The sequence below is a fragment of the Gobio gobio genome (assembly GCF_949357685.1).
Source record: "Gobio gobio genome assembly, chromosome: 7".
Classification (NCBI taxonomy): domain Eukaryota; kingdom Metazoa; phylum Chordata; class Actinopteri; order Cypriniformes; family Gobionidae; genus Gobio; species Gobio gobio.
Genome location: NC_137103.1, coordinates 39,099,763 through 39,114,416, shown reverse-complemented (window position 1 = coordinate 39,114,416; position 14,654 = coordinate 39,099,763). Strand labels below are relative to the sequence as shown.

The 14,654-nt window shown below is 40.5% G+C and overlaps 1 protein-coding gene across 1 annotated transcript in view; it reads left to right on the top strand.

The window, feature by feature from the left end:
- Positions 1–1,906: 1,906 nt before the first annotated feature.
- hpxa (hemopexin a) overlaps positions 1,907–14,654 on the top strand; it is a 44,929-nt gene continuing 32,181 nt past the window's right edge. The window contains exons 1-2 of the mRNA XM_079820708.1: positions 1,907–2,910; positions 3,126–3,163. Of these exons, the coding sequence (XP_079676834.1) occupies positions 2,849–2,910; positions 3,126–3,163 (100 nt within the window). The 5' untranslated portion in view covers positions 1,907–2,848. The remainder of the gene's footprint in view (positions 2,911–3,125; positions 3,164–14,654) is intronic.

Genomic DNA, 14,654 nt, shown 5'->3' with positions numbered 1-14,654 from the left:
TACATTAACATTGTCATATCCATTATCATGCTAAAAATCTTCCAAGAGTTGTCATGATAGAACTACATATCATAGCTCATAACTCTCAGAAAAAAAGGTACAGTGGAGGTACAATTTTGTTCCTTGGGGAACGAAACGTATAATTGGTCCTTTTACAATTATACCATAGGGCAAGTTCGGTCCTAGAAAGTCGCTTTCCTGCAGAGTTTGGCTCCAACCCTGAAAGACATCTATAGAAGCTCTTATTGAGAATTAACAGCTTAACAGAGGTTTAGATGTTGATGTTTTATTGATAATGTTTCATTTAGTTGGCCAGTTTCACACAAAGTTCAGACGCACACAGATATCAAGAATCAGCATATGAAGCTCAACAATGGTGACATACTTATTGCTGCAATACATGCTGGGAACCATGAGTTTTATACTGTGGTGGTTTAGGTTGGAGCTCACCTCTGCAGGACATCAGCTCTCTAAGACCGAACTTGCATATAAGAGGTACAGAAATGTAACTGTAAATGGTTACATTATTAAACGGTACAATTATGTACTTACTTATGTACGTTTTTTTTTTGAGAGTGTATGCATATCACTTGAAGGACCTTATTTGTCCTCATTGGTGGAGGTGCTATGCTAATGTGATTAATTGGGCTGGTTTTAATCGTACATGTCTTTATGACGCCTTTAATCCAATATTTCTGCTTTATTTTTTCTTTCCACAACCTCCCTTAGGTTTGCTTTTTAAAACTTTGACCCTTCATGTAACTTAACTGCTTGCAGTGGGCATTAAAATGCTCTGTACATACATTACTTGCATTTTGCTTTCTTGATTGAGAACTTCACACTGCACAAAATGTTTCAAGATGAAAATATCTTATTCATGTTTGATGGAAACTGACTCTTTTGAGGGAATTCATTTGCATTTATTCATTGTAATAATAGATATTATGTGCAATTGACAAGGATGTTGAACCTGTCTATGTCCAGCAGGGGGAAGCAACAGTCTGTTAACCATTGTTTTGCCCAGCATTTCTCTATACGGGAGATATCCTTTTTGAATAATTTTTGAAGCACGGTTACGTGCCATGTTAAGGTCACACTTATGTAATGCATTAAGGTCAACAGTGCTGCGACACTGTCAGGTGGTTTTGTACACACACACACACACACACACACACACACACACACACACACACACACACACACACACACACACACACACACACACACACACACACACACACAGAGAGAGAGAGAGAGAGAGAGAGAGAGAGAGAGAGAGAGAGAGAGAGAGAGAGAGAGAGAGAGATGTGGTTTTGTATATATACATATGTATATATGTGTGTGTACTGTGTATAATTATTATGTATATATAAATACACACACATGCATGTATATATTTAAGAAATATTTTCATGTATAGTAGCCTATATATTTCTTAAATTTATACATGCATGTGTGTGTATTTATGCATACAAAATAATTATACACAGTACGTACAAGTACATACAAATGACCAAGGATTAAAAAAGGCAACAAAAAAAGTATAGAGGCTTGGATGTTATCCCAATATTTTCATATGTGCAACAAAAAGTGTTTACTTGCACTCTTGCACATTTAATTAACACATATTTACAACATGTATGTTTTTCATTGTATAAATACATTAAAATATATACTGTAGCTGCCTTTATATTATAGTAAGGGGACAGTCACAAAAAATATCAGCATATTTGAGGGTCTGGGTGGCATTCAAAATGCTTGAAAACCCCTCATCTAAATAATATAAAATATGCATCAGGTCAGTCTTATATCTGTCTTGAGTATTTTGACAGCGAAAAACAATCTCTGTTAATGATCACCATATCAAACTAGAGGTCAGCACTTCGTATTGATTATCTTTGTTATTTGCCTGGTTAAACGGGGGAAAAGGTAATAGCATTTCACTAGATTTTCTAGAAAATTCGATCCTGTGCATGCACATAGCGAAAAAGCATTTGAGCACACATTGCATTTCAATAACTTTTGATTAATTAATTTTCTACAGGTTAAAACATCTCAATCTGTTTAGCTGAGCTGCAAAGTTAACACCAGTATTACGAATTAGACTAGTTTCTACTAGCACTGGTTTAATGACTTAAGGCCTTTGAATGAGGTTTTTTGTTTTTTTTTGCAGTGGCCAACCTTATATGCTTCAGCTGTTGATCATACATAAATGTGACTTGTTTTTTTTGTTTGTTTTTTTTTACAATTGAACCAAGATTGTAACCTTATTTGGGGTTATGCACATGGCACTATTCAAAACATGAAACGCAGCTTGTGTAGACATGTCTTAACCCATTTCAACATTTTGAACTATTCTCAAATGAAAAAAGGAAACAAAATGCATACAAATACTATATACAACATAAAGTACATACTATATACAACATAAAGTTTAAAAATGCATGCTATTGCAAGTATGAACTTTCACGCCTGCTGACTTGCAACGGGGTCCCTAATAATTTACTAATTCATGCCAAGTCTAATTCACTATGCATGGATCTTTGCATTGCACAACTCATATTACCCGTAGCACCCCCTATACCCCACCAGAAATTCCTTGAAAAAAACATATGTACCTTGACCAGCTTGTGGATGGGGGAGTCAGGGCAAGTGTGCAAACGTGCATTTGTACGTGTGTTGTTATTTGTGGGCAGGTACCAGAATGTCCCTTACACTCTGTGCAAACGAGGTATCGTCTCCAGCGTGCTTGCAAGACAGTCCCTGGTGGAGTGTATAAATTGGGGACATCAGGTTGCTCTTTACCTTTTCCAGCTGAGCTCTGTCTCACCATAGGACCCTGCTGACCATGAGGCTCATTCAAACGCTTACTCTGTGCCTGGCTCTTTCACTGAGCCTTGCAGCTCCATCGTGAGTATACACACAGACACCTGTAAACACAGTATATGTACAAGGTTACAATTATCAAAAATTTTTACTTTAGCATATAGCTTTAATAATAACTAACAAACAAGCTTGGATGATATGTGTTCGTGTGTTCTAAGGGAATTCCACAGCAGAGCCCTTGTTATAGTGTGTTGTAATGGTTAATTTTAACGTAGACCTATTTGTTTCTTTGTGTTCAGGCATCGTCAGGAGGGTCACGATAAAAAAAGTGAAAAAGGTGGGTCTTGATAAACAATTTCCCTTAAAGGAGTAGTTCACTTTAAAATGAAAATTACCCCATGATTTACTCACCCTCAAGCCATCCTAGGTGCAGGGCCGTGCACAGACATTCTGAGGGGCAGTGGCCCAAACCAAAAAAAGGGACACTGGGGTGAGGTGGCATTGGGGGCGATGATTGGTGCTTGTCTTTACAAATTATCCATCTTACTCTTACTAGTCAGTCAAAACAGTTTTTATCTATTTTTGTGTCTATCGAAAATAGTGATAGGCCTATATGACATTGTATTATGTTGAACATCAAAGTTTTTGTGTCTATTTGTTAATGAAGGATTTGTGGACACAATGTTATATGCTTTTGTTTTGAAGTAAAAAAGATAAAATTAGTCTCTTGGGGTAAGATGACCCAGTCATATTTCCAGTCATATGGCCAGCAGCCATATCACCCTCAAGCCAAAGACTGGTTTCCCACTGAAGCTAAGCAGGGCTGAGCCTGGTTAGTACCTGGATGGGAGACCAAATTGGGAAAACTAGGTAGCTGCTGGTAGAGGCGTTAGTGAGGCCAACAGGGGGTGCTCACCCTGTGGTCTGTGTGGGTCCTAACGCCCCAGTATAGTGATGTGGACACTATACTGTAACAAGGACCGTCCTTTGGATGAGACGTTAAACCGAGGTCCTGACTCTCTGTGGTCATTAAAAATCTCAGGATGTCCTTCGATAAAGAGTAGGGGTGTAACCCCGGCATCCTGGCCAAAAAAATGTGCCCATTGGCCCCTGTCCATCATGGCCTCCTGATCATCCCCATATATATATACGATTGGTATCATCCCTCAGTCTCCTCTCCACCAATCAGCTGGTGTGTGGTGGGCGTACTGGCGCAATATGGCTGCCGTCGCATCATCCAGGTGGATGCTGCACATTAGTGGTGGTTTAGTAGATTCCCCCTTCTATGTAAAAGCGCTTTGAGTGAGTGCCTAGAAAAGCGCTATATAAATGTAATTAATTATTATTATTATTATATTTGGCACAGAAGGCCCCAAGTGGCATGTTGTTATTGTTTTTAAATTTAATACCAATTGTAATTAATGGGGCTATTATTTAATATTTTCATGAAATAGATGTACATTTCAGGCATCTTCACTTTCATTAAAACGGTTAATTGAGTGAATTCTAATATGACAAATTTTTTTTATGTTTTTTGACTTTTTATTATGACATATCTTCAATTAAAATATGGGCAATTGAATAAGTATATTGATATGCATAAGTCATAAAAATGTTTACCTTTCAGATGACTATCTTTAAATGGGATTCAGATTTTTCTGTTAGCAGTTATTCAATTATTCTACTAAATTGTCAAAATAAAATTTTAAGTAGAAATATTTTTAGTATTTTTCATTAATGACACTTTAAAAGATATAAATAGTAATACGAATTATATCAAAAGTAATTCATACATTCTGTAACAGTTTATGGGTTATTATATGAAATTAGGCCTATATATATATTCTACAAAGTGTGCCATCAACAGCAAAGTTGTTGTTATTTATATTAGATCAGATCGGGTACAAAAATTTGGTAAGACAAGAATTATAATTCTCTTTCAAGAACGTGTATTTTGAACAAGTTGTTAGCACTATTAGAAGATCAGAAGCAAAATAATACCGCCAGAAATACAAAAACAAACCACCAAATTACTAATTCCGCGGATTGAAAAGCATACCGTTAATGCGACAACATTCTGGAACTGTCGTCTCCGCTTTCCAGATTTCCGCGCACAGACTCTGAGTGACGCTGGGGAGCGAGGGAAAACATGGGAGCGGATTCGCAGAATTTAACGGAGGGAAAACAGAACACTTTTAGCGGGATGGGTAACGATATAGACTGCGAGAGGGGCACCTCAGCTGATGAGGGCAGAGGGGCAGTGGCTCTAGCCACCGGGCCACCCCCCTGTGCACGGCCCTGCCTAGGTGTATATGACTTTCCTCGTTCTGATTAACACAATCTGAGTTATATTAATAAATATCCTGGCTCTTCCAAGCTTTATAATGGCAGTGACAGGGTCCATTGAGTTTTAAAGCTCAAATAAGCTTTTGAAGCCGTCCCCCCACCCCACCCCCCATATATGGGGTAAACCGAAAATCTCGTAACACCTGTTTTGGCATCATAGTTTGAGAATGAAACAAAAAAACCTCATGCTTATAAACTGCACATCATTGTTCCCTTACGAGAGTACTCTCGTATTGCGTTTTGCTAAAACGCTAGGGGGAATTCCTTTCCTCGAGATATTGAAGCAAATTTTTATCCAAAAATACCATGTACACGCAGTGCAGCTGCACAACTCTCAGCAGGAAGCAGCTGCGTGCTGATTGGCTGTGCCGCTGCAACTGCAGCAACCTATAGCGAGACCGTGGGGCGGGACGGACCAATCAGGTCCTTCCAAATTCCCGCCACAAGGGGCAACAGAATTTGCATAGCCAAGGGTATATAAGACCCACTCTCGCAAGGTTAGTCAGATTAATTCTTCTTCAGCGACTTGCAATCGTTGAGCTCCGGATCGAAACCCGCCGTCGACACGCACCCAGCGGAATTCCCTGCAGCCCTGAGGACGAAGGATTCCAACCTGGTCTCTGCCTTCAGCCGCCTGCTGTTCCAGCTGAGCCATCCGGCGTTAAAATATCCTTTATACTATGTTTATGTGTGTTTATGATGTGTGCGTTGCTGCCAACGCCACTTCTAAGAGCTTCTAGCTCTCCACCTCTCTTCTCTCGTGCCCGCCGCGTGTTACGCCGCGAACAGAGAACATTGGTCCTCCGCCGCTTCAAATAAAGCCGAGGACAGACGGAGCGCTCCTCTTCTCTCGTTCCGTCGCGCTGAAATGCGCCGCGGACAGATAATGTGATACCCCCCGCCGCACTGATGACGCCACGGACATACAGAGTTTCACTCCTTCCTCTCTCATCCCCACCGCTCTAAAATGGCCGTGGACAGAGAACGTTATATCCCCGCTGCGGACATACAGAGCTCTCCCTTCCTCTCATTCCGTCGCGCTGAAACGCGCCGCGGACCGAGAATGTTATATCTTCGCTGCGCTGATGACGCCGCGGACATATGGAGCTCTTCACGCGCCTCCCTCTCTCTCCTCCGCCGCTCTAAAATGGCCGTGGACAGAGAAGGCTATTCTCGCCGTGCTAATGGCGCCGCGGGCATACGGGGCTTTTCACTCGCTTCTTCTCTTACTCCGCCGCCCGAAAATGGCCGCTGACAGAGAATGTGATACTGCCGCCACGTAGGTAAACCCGCGCCTGCAGAGCACGCATTATCCATTACCCCTCCGCTAACGTGCACGTGGACTAATCCGCAAGAATGCGTCCACTTTACAGTAACACTATCTAAACACAGTGTTACGAGTTCATCTGTAGACAGGTGCCAACATCAAAGTTGTACCCCTACACTCAAGCACTTCCCTATGTTCCCCAGCTCCCTGCACTCAGGCGGCTGGAAACATTATTCCTACAATCGACGAGCCCGCCTGTACACATGCACCATTTCCCCGGCGACACAAAGCGTTCGCCGCTATTCTGCGTTCTCCGGCCCCCTGCACTCAGGCGGCTGGGAACACTATTTGCCTATTTACTATTTATGAGCCTGTGAGCAACGTGCTCTTCTGTACACAAACACAATCCCCTTGGTAAGCGCCACTTCCAAGGCGACCCAATAAGGCATGCGTCACCATTCAGTGCACGCCGCCTCTCACAGTGCTACTAGCACAATGCATCCGGGCTAACAGGTCCCTGTTATTCAGTGACCCGCCCCACAAATTAATTCAACCCTTGGCTTCGATAACAAGGTTACTCGCTACAGTTCGCTCACAGACCACCGTGCTTTCGCACTGTGGTAGAGACAGCGGTGAGAAGCGACATGAGTCACGTGCTTCGAACCGAAATATCAAACTGTTAAATAAAGGGAGCGGTGGAAACCGTGCACCCCTCACAGAGCGAGTCAGGCTTTTAAAGTCGCTACTTCCTTTTTCCAAAAGAAGGGTGGTGGTCTCAGGCCATTCTAGATTTCAGACATCTGAACAAAGCCCTTATGAAGCGCCCGTTCAGAATGTTGAGAATGAAACAAATCCTCGCGCACATTCGCCCGGGTGATTGGGTTTTCACTGTGGATCTAATGGATGCCTTTTTCAACATACAAATAGCCCCTCATTACAGGCCATTCTTGAGATTCGCCTTCGAGGGGAAAGTTTACCAATACAAGGTGCTACCTTTTTGGTCTTTCTCTGACTCCCCGCACGAAGTGCATGGAAGCGGCGCTAACCCCGCTGAGGCTTCGGGGAATGAGAATTCTCAATTATCTCGACGACTGGTTCAGAATAGCTCAGTCAGAGATACAGTTGTTAAACCACAGATCTTGGCTTCTCAACCATTTAGAATGCTTGGGACTCAGAATCAACGTGGCAAAGAGTTTATTGTCTCCCACACAGAAAGTTTAGTTTCTGGGAACAGTATTGGGCTCACCACAGCTGTGTGTTGGCTCTGGCTCCTTGGAAAAATCCCGTCTGGTACCAGACGGGCGTGAGTTTGGGCACTGTTACGAAGTGGAAAGTTATCTCGACAGTTACATCCAACCTAGGTTGGGGAGCCCTTCACGAGGGCAGGCCAGTCTCCGGTCTCTGGTCAGACTCGGAGAGGAGCCTTAACATAAACTGTCTAGAGATGAAAGCGGTCACGCTATTGCTAAGAGCTTTCCTTCCGTACATAAAGCACCACCATGTCCTGATCCGAACGGACAGCAGGTCGGTGGTAGCCTATATAAATCGCCAAGGCGGTCTGAAAATTATCGATCTGCACACAATGGCGGAAGAAGTCCTAATATGGCCAGAGCACAATCTGAGCTCGCTGAGAGCGACTCATGTGCCAGGCATTCTGAATTTGGGTCCGGACATGCTGTCCAGGTGCAATTCAGACAATTGGGGCAGTTCTTGGAGAGGCAAAAGTGGATCTTTTGTCGACTTCAAGTCGTCCTCAAACCAAGACATGGATATGTACCTAAGTGCTTTCAACTCCGTTCAGAGCACAGGTCATTCTCTCTTCAGCACTTTCATCGTTGTTAGATGAAGAAGATGCTAATTTGCTCTGTCCTGTCAGAGCGCTGAGGATATACATAGAGCGTTCCGCTGCTTAGGCAACTGAACAGCTCTTTGTGTGCTTTGGCGGCCGCACCCGAGGGTACGCGGTTACAAAGCAGACCTTGTCACGATGGATAGTGGATGCTATCTCGCTGGCTTATGAGTCTAAAGATCTCAGCTGGCCTTTAGGCATCAAAGCCCATTCTACTAGAGGCATGACCTCTTCGTGGGCTTGGTCTACTGGTATTTCTCTGAATGATATCTGTGCGGCGGCAGGCTGTGCCTCCCCGTCCACTTTTATCAGATTTATAATTTAGATGTCCTGGCCTTATAGGCTGGGCTTCTTGCTGTGTACAGATTTAACCCCTTAAGGCTCGAAAAGGCCGGTCTGGGTTAAATATTGTATAAGTCATAGCACATTCCTTATACGACTCGAATTATCTGGCCATTCATTATTCCTGGCCCGACTATGTCTGGTCTATACATTACATTATTACACGTATATCGTGTTCATTCTCATTAAGGGCCCGACTCAGGTCTGGCTCATTCTCAATTATTGATATCATATTACGGGCCCACCTAGGTTGGCCTGGGTTTGGTGCCGTCGGCTTTAGAGCCGTTAAGCAAGCACGGCGTTTTGCATGGATTCAGTCAACAGAGTTTCTAATTTTATCATTGGAGTCAAGCTTTGTTTGAGCACTGTGCTAATTTGCTGAAGTTGTAAAATATAGAAGCGATAGAGCAAAGCGCGGAGCAGTAAGCAAGAGCGTCCGAACAGTAGCGAAGCAGGAAGCAGAATTAAGTCGATTCAGTCGATTAACCTGACTAACCTTGCGAGAGTGGGTCTTATATACCCTTGGCTATGCAAATTCTGTTGCCCCTTGTGGCGGGAATTTGGAAGGACCTGATTGGTCCGTCCCGCCCCACGGTCTCGCTATAGGTTGCTGCAGTTGCAGCGGCACAGCCAATCAGCACGCAGCTGCTTCCTGCTGAGAGTTGTGCAGCTGCACTGAGTGTACATGGTATTTTTGGATAAAAATTTGCTTCAATATCTCGAGGAAAGGAATTCCCCCTAGCGTTTTAGCAAAACGCAATACTCGTTCCCTCTTCTTAGGGAACCGAGGTTACGTTAGTAACCGAAACGTTTTGAATCATTCAGAGATGTTGATCGCGCTGGCTTTCCTCTTCTTGAGCGCATTTTTGCCAGTGTTTTCTCTGCAGGTGAGTCGCGGCAATATTTAATGACTTATGATTTGTTTTAGCGTGTCATGCAATGCGTTATGTTTTGACATGCACGTGTGGATATGCTGTGTAACGCTTTACAAATGATGATTTATGGCAAGCCGTTTTAGCATTAAATACTCGTTCCCGTACTAGTATGGCAAGCTGTATTAGCATGTAAACCTTTGTTCTGACTATCTATAAATATATTTCAAGATAGTAACAATTGTTTTTTGACTAGTGATAATTATAATTCGACTAGTCAGAATGACAATTAGAGATATCTGCAATTATAATTGAACTAGTAAGAAATCCGATTTGAGATATCTTTAATATATATTTTGACTAGTCAAAACTCCATTTAAGATATCTGTTATGATGTCATAGATATCTCTAAAAGACGTGTCATTTTATTCCGCAAAGGTAATTAGAGATATCTCTAATTCAGTTTCGACTAGTCACAATTATATTTTAAGATATCTGAATTGTACTTGTCGAATCCGCTGTTGCATGACATGAAACTTTCCTCAGCACCACTCAGAGTTCCTCCCCATCTCCCTTGCTAACAACTTTGCTTTTGTTTTAATGGTCATCAATATCGTAAATCCTGCAACGTTTTTTGTATTTTCAGTAATATATGTACATTTATAACACTAATACTTTGTATCATATTACTTTTGCATCAAATGACAAAAAACAAGTTACCACTGCTGTAGTGTTAATTTCGTCAGACGAGACGAGACTAAATATGTTCGTTAACGACCTTTTTTTCCATGACGAAGACGAGACGATGACGAGACTGCACCAATGTCCAAAAACACTGACTAAGACTAAATTAACATGCATTATTGTTGACGAAAAAGGACGAGACTAAAATGTTTTGCATAAAATAAAAACTAAGATAAAATCTCTCTTCATTTTCGTCTACAATTGTCTCTACTTTTACATCATGAGATGAATATTCAGCTGTTCAAAATATTCAGAAAGAGTTCCCGCTGTTGCTGGAGTACAGGTCTCTCTCAGACTCCGCCTGTCATCTCGCGGCCGCGCGCGTGTGGTCACGTGGTTCCCGGAGCGCTCAATACCTCTAGCGCTGTGTCAGTATATTTGAATGGCTTAAGCCGCGGAAGTTACACAACAGCTTCCCTTTACAGGTGTTTGCAGCAATTTTTGGTAAACAGTACAGCATAGTGTGCGTCAGCCACATTTACAGTATCATTTTATTATGGAGAGTGGTAGAGATCAACATTGTTAACATTAATATTAATGTTTTTCTTGTATTTAGCCCTCAGGTATTCCTTACTAATTAAGTCATACTTGTACTCATTGATGGTCAAATGTGACCATACACCTTAACTATTTCAAAAATAAATAGCCTATATTTTAATTCAATAATATTTATTGAATATTTTGAGGAGATCTTTTGGTACTAAATACTATTTGTGCAATACTTATGGTCCATTAATGATCACTTAAAATATTTTTCTTCTAATATTTTTATTATTTATATTACAATTAGTGTATTAATTAAGGTTAAAATAGAGAATTCCACTGCAAAGAGGCAAATTAGAGTCATTTTGTGGCTGGAAAAATAAAAAAATTCACTTGTAATGCCATTACCCACTGGGTGCCTGTATGGCTCTTTAATACATACACAGATCATAACTCCTTACTTATTTGTGAAATTTTGAAATGTTAATAATAGTGAATAGTAAAGAATGCAAGCAAATATAATATAACCCCAAAAAAGTGTAAAAAACATATTTTCCCTTATACTATGTACAGTAGGCTATATACATATGAATTCATACTGAATCAAGATCGAACTCGATATTTGTGCCCATCGTGTCATAAGCTAATGCTGAAAAACGCTGTAAATCAACCAGTTAGCTATGGTGTTGTTGCACATTATGCAGGTTATATGTACTTTATGTAACTTATTTTGCCACAAAATATATTGAGTTTTCCTTTGACTAAAGCTAGACTAAAATGACTAGACTTTTGGTCGACTAAAACTTGACTAAGATACCTTGAGTTGTCTTTTGACTAAAACTAGACTAAAATGACGAGACTTTTAGTCGACTAAAACTTGACTAACAAAAAAAGATATGTGAATGACTAAATATGACTAAAACTAACAAGGACATTTGGCACAAGACTAAGACTAAGACTAAATTAAAAATAGGTGACAAAATTAACACTACACTGCTGTGAGGGTGTTTCTAATACAGCGTCTATGGGAGTGATGGTAAAAAAATAACATATGTATCTCTTTTCACTGCCGTTATCAATCTCACTCTATTTTTTCCCTCTTTTTGAAAGTTGTGAAATCACTATTGTGGCGTTTTTCTTTTGCTATTTGAGCAAATGGGCACACAAAAATTTTTTTATGTATTCTCTCTGAGAAATGAAAAATGTGAAAAGGGTAAATTTTATTACCTGAAAACCAGGTCAGGCCATTTTTTGATTTTTTTGGCGTGCTCCTCGAAGACAATATGGTTAGAAAAGGCGGGGGCTTAGCAAAGGGGTTGTTTGAGTACACAATTAAGATATCTATAAAATAATTTCGACTAGTCAGAATGTTCATTCAAGATATCTACACTGAAATTCTTCCTAGTCACAAAGCTGAATGCAGATATATCTACACATGTATTTTTGGATATCTTAAAAAACGACATTTATTAAATTAAATATATCTCCCAATTTGATTATGACTAGACAAAACCCAGTTAGAGATATCTCAAATTATAATTTGTACTAGTGGCGATTAAATTAGAGATATCTCTAATTAGAAATCCCAGTAGAAATTTATTTTTTACAGATATGGTTAATTACAATTTCTGCTAGTCAAAACTCATTTGTAGATATCTGAAAATATTTATAAATAAAGTTATAATAAATAATATTATTAGTTATAATAATAAAGTTACGCCACTGAGGCTAATCATGAGCGATCCATGGCACCTGCTACCCATGGCTGTTAAGAACTATAGGCTACATCAATAAATTACAACAATTTCGTGCTATATAAATATATAAATAAATTCTGTAATGTGGATACAGACATATATATATATATACACACACACCACTATACAACACATGACCTTATTGTCAGGGTTTCTGAAACTGAGGACCCAGATGCAGAGTGAACAACGAAGACTTTATTAACAAGACTCTAGACAGGGCACAACAAGGAAGTGACAAGGTGTGAGTATAAACAGCAGGGCAGGGGACAGACACCACGATGACAGGCAGGGAGGATGACCACTGAGACCAGTCCAGGGAGACCATGAACTTGAGGATGGCTTGGGAGGCAACACCAGGCAGATGGTGGGAAAACCCAGGCTGGAACACCAGGAACCTGAGACTTGATGTCCTCTCCCAGAATCAGCTCCAGTCTTGACTTCCAGAGATATAGAGACAGTGGCCAAGGGAGACTCAGGACACAGGGCAGGAACCAACACAAGACAAGAGATCAAGAGATAAACAAGAGCAAAAATAAAACCTAGGAAAAGGGAAACTGCAACTAAGTATCAGAAATCTAAAAAGAAAACAAAAGATAAATAAATAATTCAAAATAAACTATAACAAACAAGAGGAGCTCAATAAATACTAGAAATAAAAGACTGGAACTAGAAACAAGCAAAAAACAAAATTGCAACATTGCAGGAAACTAGAGAATGAAAAATAAGACCACTAAACTAGAGAGAAACAAAGTTAAAGCTAGAGAAAACCCAAAAAGTAAGGCTAGGAAACTATAACTAGGGATGGCAGACGCGAAACAGACGTTTCGGTGCTTTGCCGAGATCCCGAAGCGCAGATGTTTCGAAACACTGCTCCGAACTGTGATTCGAAACACCCATGTCACTTGACTATGGCTAAATGAAGCTTCAAAGTGTTTCATCAGGTGGCGCCTTCCGAAACTGCGTTGATTAAAGGGGGCGGTAACAAGCCACACAGTCACACATCTGTATAAACCACCACAGTTTAAAAGTGAAGTAAATCCATCTTCACCTCGTGGGTTTTTGTGAGAGGAGAGTGATTTTGTGATAGCAGTGATTTTGTGATAGCAGTGAGATTTATAGTGCGCTTTGGTTAGTTATATTTAGGCTAGATTTAAATTAGATATATTGACTGAGGTATAGACAGTGACATATAGTATAGATATAGTGACACATTCATATAGGCTAAGTTAGATAGTGACAGATAGATAGCACAGCATAAGTTAGATATATAGAATTATATAGATACAGATTCATAGGTGATATATAGATAGATATATTAATAGAATATATCAAAAATGGAGGCTGCACGCAAGAGATGCCGTACATCTGTGGTGTGGGAGCATTTCCATTTGGAAGCACCAAATAAAGTGAGATGTGTGTATTGTGATAGGCAGCTAGCCTTCTGCAACAATACATCATCCATGTATTTACATCATCCAAAAATATTTGTGCTTGCCAGCAACAAGTGTCCCTTGTGAGAGGATTTTTTCAAAGGCTGGAGAAATTATATGTAAAAAAAGAAGTCAGCTGAGTCCTTCAACAGCAGAGCAATTCATATTTTTGAATAAAAATGTTTTGTGACAAATGTGACACATTGTGGCTTTATTTATTTTATTAATGTTCATTTTGTATAACAAACAAAATATATATAGTTCTTTACAATGACGAGGCTACAGGTTACAAAACCAAGATCATGTAGTTGTCAGACAGATGTTAAAAACAATTTTTTTTTACATGGATCATTGTCAAGGTATTTCAGATCAACACATGGAAATGACCACTAGATGGCGCCGTAGAGACGGGTGTCAGATTGATTCGAAGCTTCGAAACAATATGACACATTTGCTTCAACTGCTTCAGTGCTTCACGAAGCCTCGGTCTGCCCATCACTAACTATAACTAGGCAAGAGCAACAGCGATCACAAGGACAAGATAAGCCAGACAACGAATGCACACAAACGCAACGAACCAGCAAGGACATGAGGGAAAGTAGCACAATATAAAGGGACCAGAGCACATGAGGAACAGGTGAGCACAATTAGTGAAATGAGGACTAGACAGGGACTAAACAAGGGGGCGTGGTAAAGGGAAACAAGGAGGCAGGACAAGAGGAACACAAACAAAGACAC